General features: G+C 52.1%; 1 protein-coding gene across 1 annotated transcript in view; it reads left to right on the top strand.

Moving 5' to 3' along the window:
* LOC104072938 (plexin-D1-like) overlaps positions 1-8,467 on the top strand; it is a gene marked incomplete at both ends in the record, with an annotated part of 38,575 nt that extends 30,108 nt beyond the window's left edge. The window contains 4 exons of the mRNA XM_009572553.1: positions 1,680-1,846; positions 2,671-2,834; positions 4,252-4,399; positions 8,327-8,467. Coding sequence (XP_009570848.1) covers positions 1,680-1,846; positions 2,671-2,834; positions 4,252-4,399; positions 8,327-8,467 — 620 coding nt within the window. The remainder of the gene's footprint in view (positions 1-1,679; positions 1,847-2,670; positions 2,835-4,251; positions 4,400-8,326) is intronic.
* Between the last annotated feature and the right edge of the window lie 417 nt (positions 8,468-8,884).

Genomic DNA, 8,884 nt, shown 5'->3' with positions numbered 1-8,884 from the left:
GTGGAGGCTGGTGGCTGCATAGTGGGGGGGTCGGGGGCCGCTCTCCTCTCCTGCCCTTCCAGGGGAGCGCTGCTGGGGAGCAGAGCCATCGCTCCAGGATGCCCGCTCTGCAGCGCGGCATGACAGGGGACGGGTCACAGCGGTGGCTCTGCTCCCCCAAAACCCCTCCTGCCGCCATGACAGCGAAGACGCTGGCAGGGTGTGGGCGGGCGGCGTGGCCCAGCCCAGGGGGGCTGGCAGGGCGCTGGAGGAAGGGCTTCTTGCAGCAGTGGAGGGATGCCCATCTAATCTGCGTATTTCGACATATTTCACCTTTACGATGGCTGCCTGTTAGCAGACAATGGAAGCTGTTGCTTTCGTCACTGCAAACAGGCGCCAAACAGGCCATTTCATCTCCGGCAGCAGCCGGCCCCTGCGGCACTGGGGCAGGCAGGCCCTGGGCTGTGGTGAACCCTCAGCCAGGCAGGGGCCAGGTTGTCCTCTGCTGCCAGGCTGGCTGCTGGGGAGACGTCCCCCCGGAAGGCGGCAGTCTGGAAAGTGCTGGGAGCAAAGAGGTCACCAGTCAGGCTGTGTGTGCACAGCGATCCCTCGTCTCTCGTGCACTTAAGTCTGTGTGTCCTGTTTTTTCAGTGTATGTGATGAAAGAGGAGAAAATCTTCTCAGCTTTGCTGATATTAACTTAATTCATCTCTGTGGGCTGGAATGTCAGATGTGATGAACAAGCTGGATCAGGGCTCGTTAGTTTTCTTCAGAGAGGCTCAGAGGCGCAGAAAGGTTATCTGTAGGCAAGCTTTAGTACTATGGGACACAATAAAAAATTACCAGGATGGCAAAGCAATTGTTGTGCCTGATCTAGCTGCTGAGCCACAGAGAGTTCAGGAGCACAGTCAGAGCACCGCCAGCAGCACCCCACGCAGCCTTGGTCAAGTCACCTACCAGCAGCTCCTGGCATGCTGCCTGCTTCCCGGGGCGGGGGAGATTTATTAGTTCCTGCTTGTGCGCCACGCTGGAAGTACGAAGTGCTAAACATTGCTAAAAGCTGTTACGAAAAAAAGTGTTATGGACAACAATGATATTTTATAGCCTGATTTTTTTTTTCTCTGCTAAAGTTTCCGTGCTCAAATAGAGTACGAACACATGATGCATGCACACACGTGCATGCACACACGTGCATGCACGTACACGTACACAGGGAGCAAGGAGGGAGAAGGGACAGGAAACCAAATGTGCACATGTGAAACAATGCCAAGATGGACTTAAATGGCTTGCTAGGTCATTATACAGCAGTAATTAACTGACCTGACCAGTGGAATATTTATTTTTGTTTTTAAAAAGACCAGGGTAGGAATATTGGCTGATCGTTCTTGCACTTTTTCCAAATCTAAGAAAAGCTCGTTTCCACGGAAGCTTTGTGTGTTGCTCCTGGGACCCTAAACTGCAGCCACACAGGAGTACTGCACAGAGACCAGGAAGGCGAGCAGACTAACATGCAAAGTGAGATTGATTGTTTCATTTTCTTTGTCTAGCTTGAGAAAGGCAGTAAAGAGTGCAAGAGAAGCAAATGTCAGAAAAACTGAGTATTATGAATCACTTTTGTAAAGCCATATAAGGGTGTATTTATAATACAATAACTGCTTTTTAATTGAATTTTATATGCAGTTGAAATTCTATACTTTAAGGAAAATTCAGTGTGACACTTCCAGAGAGGAGCGCTCTGAACATGTGTTTTATATCGGACCAGGTTCTCCCGACTGATGAATCAGTTGAACATAAGAAGTCCCACAGACAGAGCCATAGGAAGAAAGTCCTACCAGAGATCTACCTGACCAGGCTGCTCTCCACAAAGGTAGGGGATGGGATGTCCTCCTTCGTGGCAGGTGGGATTATTGTTTGTGATCTGTAGCGAGAAGCCTACTCTAGGGAAGGAGCACTGCGGGGCTGGTAGCTCTTGAGAGGCAGTGGGACTCTTCTGTCCTGGACGGCTGGAGCGTGTTTAGTGAGGCTGCCGGGCACACTGGCTCCTTGGGTTCCCTCCAGCTTTCCAGCTTGCTCTCCAAGCAGCAGTGCTGCTGCGTGAAGCCCCACGCAATCTCCCCAGGCTGGTCTGGGGTCTGTGCACATGAAAGGGATGCTGACCGCCTCAGCGTTCGTGATGCACAGTTTAGACCTGAACCCATTTCCCCAGCGAGAGATCCTGCTGGGAAAGGAGATGGAGATGCTCAGCTCTGGGAGCCAGGGGAATGTCTGTGCAATCTTAATTCAGATTTGAACTTCCCCACTCTCTGCGAGTGCTCAGCTCCAGCAGTTGGGCTCCCAGCCCATCTTTAATCCCAGCATGATGCCTCACTGGAGCAGAGATCACAAGAATGGCCAGCAGTCTCCAGTCTTCTTTGTATTTACTGTGCAGAACAATCACAGATGTGAGATTCTAGCAGTAAGAAAGAAAATCTCGATGCCAAAAGAAATTAAACCCAAATGCAAGCTAATTATATCACTATGCACAAAGAAACCTTTCCCTCCCTGGTTCGGCATCCCCTTTCTCTTCTGATTTATCCAACTGGCAGCAAAGGATTTCCCCTTCTGCGCAGCAGTCGCAGCCCCTCACGCTGTTTTCCTGGGCTTGGGTGCTGCTGCTTTCCTCAGTCTCCTTTGTGTGCGCTTGTCCCGCAGGGCACGCTGCAGAAGTTCCTGGACGACTTGTTCAAAGCCATTCTCAGTATCCGAGATGATAAACCACCTGTGGCCGTGAAGTATTTCTTTGACTTTCTAGAGGAGCAAGCAGAGAAAAGAGGGATCACAGACCCTGACACTATGCACATCTGGAAGACCAACAGGTTTGGAAGAGGAAATCTTTCTTTACTTCCATCTCTCAGGAGCAGCAGCTGCAAAACCTTGGTGTCCCGGACTAATCATTAGGTTGCTAAAAGTAGAAGAGGGACTTGGAAAACAGGAGGGGTGGTGGAGGGGGCGGTGACAGATGAGGCCAAACACAGGCTTGGAGAGCTTTGAACAAACACAGACCTCAGGGAGCAGCAAGCTGGAAGAGGAGGCATAGGCAGAGAAAGGGCAGAACAAACTGGCACATTAATACAAGTAATTAAAGGAGACACAGAAGAGGGACGGGAGATAGCAATGGTGTTAGCTCCAAGCACTGGAGATCTGAGACAGTCTCCAAAATCATGTCAGGTCTTAAAACATCACAGAGATTTTAAAAGCAGCATGTTTGGCTCCTTTTCATTTGCTTTCTGGCTTTTCAGCCCTTGGGGGCACTTTTCCAGACTTACCTCTGTAACCAAGCTGAGACCCCAGGGTATTCACAGGACTCCAGGAGCTGGTGCTGTGACAGTATTGTGCTGGCGGGCACCGCAGCACTGGCAACCAGCCGGGAGCAGTGCTGAGGGATGGGAATGGGGTGGGGCAGCCAAAGCGAAGCGGGGAAATAGAGCAGGGGAGAATCCAGAAGTTTTAACCAGGGAGAGCAGGGATCTTGGAGGGAGTGTCGAGGGGAGGCTCAGCGCTCCTGAGGCTGCAGGGACCTTAACTGTTTCCAGCCCAACATGTGAAAATTAAAAACAAATTTGGCTGGGATAGCAGGCATGCAGACACAACCGTTGAGCTACAGATTTGCATACCCTTCATTACCTTTAATTGCCAGTAGAGCAAAGACTTACAGCAGCTTTCACTCCTCAGCTGCTGAGGAGGGATGGTAGGAAGGGCGAGCGATATAGTGAAACTGTGTTGTGGGCAAATGAGCAGTGAAATAACTGGAGGAGAAAATTATGAGAGAGCAGAGAAAAAAGACACATGAAATGCATTTCATAGGGCTAGGCTTACCATCAGAACCAGATGATGGTTACTGGGGAAGAAGGAAAAGGAGCTGACACCATTGCTACAAAAATGAGCAAGTGGGGAAACCTGGTTCAACAGCCCCATGCAGGCACACCTGCCAGTAGCTCGGGGAGCTGCCGAAGGAGCAAGGGTATACGCTCGCCTAGACAAGGCTGTACATGAAGTCTCCTGTCCGTGCCGCATGCTTCAGCCTGAAGAAATGTCTCTTCAGGGTGAAGACGTGTGCCTGCCCCCCTAGCTAGGCAGAGGGCTGTACGCTACCAAGATGTGACTAAACAGCAGAACCTGGCTCCTCTTTTTTTCCTCTCTATTATTCACTTTCTATCATCATCTTTCCTGTGTTTCCTCCTCTCTCCCTCTGGAATACACCCGGTGTGTGTTCCTGGCTTGTTTCCTTCGCAGCCTACCTCTGAGGTTTTGGGTCAACATCCTGAAGAACCCGCAGTTCGTCTTCGACATTGACAAGACAGACCACATTGACGCCTGTCTCTCTGTGATAGCCCAGGCCTTCATTGATGCCTGCTCCCTGTCTGACCTGCAGCTGGGCAAGGTACCTTCCAGAGAGGACATCTCACTCCTGCTCGGGTGGTCATAGACACAGACCAGAATGGGTGGGAAGGGACTGTCAGAGGTCACCCAGGCCAACCTCCCCCATAGAATCTTAGAATCATAGAGTCATTAAGGTTGGAAAAGACGTCTAAGATCATCAAGTCCAACCATCAACCCAACACCACCATGCCCACTAAAGCATGTCCCTAAGCGCCTCATCTACACGTCTTTTAAATACCTCCAGGGTTGGTGACTCCACCACTTCCCTGGGCAGCCTGTTCCAAGGCCTGACCACTCTTTCAGTAAAGAAGTTTTTCCTAATGTCCAGTCTAAACCTCCCCTGGCGCAACTTGAGGCCATTTCCTCTCGTCCTATCGCTGGTTACTTGGCAGAAGAGACCAACCCCCACCTCGCTACACCCTCCTTCCAGGTAGTTGTAGAGCGCGATGAGGTCTCCCCTCAGCCTCCTCTTCTCCAGGCTAAACAGCCCCAGTTCCCTCAGCCGATCCTCCTCAGACTTATGCTCCAGGCCCTTCACCAGCTTCGTTGCCCTTCTCTGGACACGCTCCAGCTCCTCAATGTCCTTCTTGTAGTGAGGGGCCCAAAACTGAACACAGTATTTGAGGTGCGGCCTCACCAGGGCCGAGTGCAGGGGCACGATCACCTCCCTCCTCCTGCTGGCCACACTATTGCTGATACAGGCCAGGATGCCATTGGCCTTCTTGGCCACCTGGGCACACTGCCGGCTCACGTTCAGCCGGCTGTCAACCAGCACCCCCCGGTCCTTTTCCTCTGGGCAGCTTTCCAGCCACTCTTCCCCAAGCCTGTAGTGTTGCGTGGGGTTGTTGTAGAAAACAGCAGGGCTGGCTGGGAGCCACTTGCTCAGGTCCATGCAGTTGAGTTTTGGCTGTCTCCAAGGGTGAATTCTCCCCCTTCCTTCCCCACCACTTTGTTCAGGTTTGAGCTTGAAGTTTGCGCCACCTCTGTCACAAACAGTGATGGGGGAGTGGGAACACAGGGTGACAGGCAGGATGGACAAAGGGCAAGGCCCCAGCCTGGAAGGCTCGGAGGGTGGAGGGAGACCCAACCGCTGGCCTGTGTGCTCGGTGTTACCCAGTGGCTGTACGAGTTGTGCCGCGGTCCCAGGAGAGCACCCAGCTTTCTCAGCACAACATCTGTAACGCTTCCTGGCGGGGCTGAGTTGGTGCCTGAGCAGACGAATGTTCTCTGTTGTTGGCTCTGGCAGGCTTGTAATGTACCAAAGCGAGCACGGGCGGGTGTCAGCTCTGCTCTGGGCACAGGCACGGGGCACAGGCAAGACTCGGCATGGGAGCCCAGCTCCCTCAGGCAGGGCTGGTTTAGGGGTGAACATTAGTCCAACAATCCCATAACAGCAGCTGAGGGACAATGTAAACTCCCAGTGGCAGGATGGAAAATGACGTAGCTTCAGGTGAAGCTTTCATCATCACTGTCAGTGGTTTCTGCACAGCTTCTCACCTAGGAGAGCCGTGAGAAGCTCAGGAGGTGAGCCAAGCCTTCGCGAACATGGGCTGCGCCTGCCCAGGCAGCCCAGACCCAGCCTGGCTCACAGGGAGGGGTGGGGAGTGCCTGGGGCCATCCCGTTGGTGCCATCCATCAGCACGTGGGAAGCAGTTGGTGGGCACTGCTGTAGCCCTGCCTGTGGAGCACGTGGCGCTCCCCTCGGGTGGGTGCTCCCCTCGGGTGGGTGCTCCCCTCCGGTCGAAGTGTCTCCATCGCACGCTGGCCACCTCCGGTGTGTGGCCAGAGCCTGGCAGACTCTGCACGCCTGCCTAGGAACCTATGCCTGCTCCGAGCAAATGCGAGCCTGTGCAGGCCAGGTCTCCTCTCCCGCCATCGGCTCCCACGCGCCATTCTGCGGGGCTGGCAGGCAGTGGGATGTCCAGTGCGCATGTTTTCTGTTCTCCCACTGGCTTGGCTGAGTGCAGTGTTGACATTTGAAACTTCCCAACATAAATAAGTTTTATTAAGAAATGCTGTAAATCGTCCCCCACCGCCCTCCCGCCCCGGGGGCTGGCGGCAGCACAGTGTGTGACGTAGAGAGGACCCTGCGGAGAGAGGGGCGGGAGGCGGGCGCTGCTCAGTGCATCCCCCAGACTGAGAGCAACAGGAAGCCTTCCCTGGGAGAGATTAATACGGGAGGAAGATCTAATGAGCGCTTGATTTTTTGTTTGTTTAGGTTCGGGACTTTTTTTTGCATGCGTTACGAAACACCTACAATTTGTCCTTGTCAAGCTGTGGATGAGGGGAAGAGGGGTCAGCTGGAGTCAGACAGCAGATGGAAACATTTTTCAGGAATACAATAGCATAAGTGAAGGAATTGTTGAGTAATGTGGGAAGAATAAATTCTCAGCATAAAAATCAGTTTGCATATACACACATTATATCGCTGAAAGTTTTCCAGGCTGGATTCTTCCCCTGGTTTCAGTGTTGTGCTCTTGATACTGCAAATGTGAGAGCAGACTCAGACTCCATACATCTACAGTGTGCAAGCAGTTAATAAACCAGTACCCATCTCTTCATAATACAGACAAATCAGACAGAAATTAAAAAGTAACTTAAAAAAAGAGGCAGCATGGGTTTCTTTTGTGTTTCCAAGGGGGAAAAAAATGTGTTGTGAGCAGGCTCTGTAACTTGGCTATATTCCTGTAATGCCGTATCATTAGGTTTGAAAATAAACTGCTGTGGGATCTGGTGCCACAGCCTGGTGCCCATTTCCCATTTCCCCTGCAGCATTAGCCACGCTACATATTGCAGCAGCAGATTGCTGTTACCCTGGGCTTCCTTATTTACTGCCCAATACTGCTGAAGATGCTGCCTCCATGGCTAAAGCCCTGCCGTGCTTGTCTCTTCTGAAGATCCTCCCTCCCCTCTCCACCTGTCAGAGCACCAGGGAGCAGTCCTGCACTCCAGTGTCGGGACAGCGAGAGGTGTTGATCTTACTCCCCTCTGTGTCCCCGAGCCTGGGGCTGTTTCCCTTCGGGATGCAACGCTAAGCCAGTCAGCCAAGTTCATTCCCGGGGTAATGATATCAGCAGGGCAGGATTGCCTTGAGGTTAAAATCATTCATGCTTGTGTTTGCAAGGAGTGCAGGCAGGGTTATGCCTTCACTGGTACAACCTGATCATGTGGCTGGGAGGTTAAGACTGCTTTGTCCAAGCTGACATTAATCAAGACAACTCAGTATTTTCTGTTAATTACTTTACGTGCACTCAGTGTAGGCCAGGCAGGCTGGGTTAGCCAATGCAAAATAAATCAAAGCTACATGAAAAATCCAAGAGGAACATTTCAACTGACAAAGTTGAGCTTGTAAGAGAGCTTTGTTCTTTGGTTTAAATCAAGCTGGCCACTCAAGAGACCCGAGTAAATGCATGCAGAAGCCCTTCCCTTGTTACCAATTTCCACACACAGAGCCACGGAGCACAAGAGTTTTATCTAACACAGTTGTGCTACATTCATCTGCAGAGCATCACCTGGCAGCAAGCCACCTCGCCTGACCCTGTGCATGCTTTTTAGCCTGCCTTTGCTGCAAATAAAAACACATTCACATAGACCACCCTCACTGGCATTGTAGCTAACAAACATTTAGCTCCTGCTAGGAAGAAGGGCAGAGGGACAGTGCTGCGGCTCCGCAGGCGGGTGGTACCTGTCTGCAGCACCTTGATGTGTTTGAGCAAGCGCCTCTGTCATTAGCTGTTCTGTGCATCAGTGCGGTCCCACCGCGCTCCTGTCTGTGTAAAGCCAGGACCAAAGATGTAGCTGTTTCCTGAACCCAGCTGTAGCTGAAGCTGGTGTCTGATGGTTAGCATTTTGGTCAGACAAACAGGATAAAAAGTTTCCAGCCAGGAGCAATACGGTGTCTGATTTCAGTATCTCGCCCTTGTGCTAGGACTCCCCGACCAATAAACTACTGTACGCCAAGGAGATCCCTGAGTATAGGAAGATAGTGCAGCGATACTACAAGCAAATCCATGACATGCCTCCACTCAGTGAGCAGGAAATGAACGCCCACCTCGCAGAGGAGTCGCGGGTAAGGCACCCTGGGCTGCAGCGGGGGGCTCGTGGAGGGGGGGCTCGGCCTGTGCGCACCCCTGTGCCCAGGATCGGGACGGGTCTGCAGGCTCGGTGCCCTGCCAGAGCGAGGAGCACCAAGCGTGCTCTGCTCTGGCTGACAGCAGGAGTCTGGGAGCGGCAGGGAACACAGATATACTGCAATCAGCTACTGCTTAGATGCTGGAAGGAGCAAACAAGAAAGGATATTTTGCCTCAAAGTTCCACGCACAAACTTCATCTGACCTAATTCCAAGCATCTTCAATTACTGCCAGAGCTGCAGTAAACACCCACGAGTTAGCTTGAACCTAACTAGCTTTGGCACCACTGAGAGTTGAAAGCAAAATTCAGTGCAAAAGAGCCAGGAAGTTTGGAAAAGGATCTGCGCAGTCCCGC

This window comes from Fulmarus glacialis, unplaced genomic scaffold, assembly GCF_000690835.1.
Source record: "Fulmarus glacialis isolate BGI_N327 unplaced genomic scaffold, ASM69083v1 scaffold20892, whole genome shotgun sequence".
NCBI lineage: Eukaryota > Metazoa > Chordata > Aves > Procellariiformes > Procellariidae > Fulmarus > Fulmarus glacialis.
This window is presented reverse-complemented; position numbering and strand designations above follow the sequence as displayed.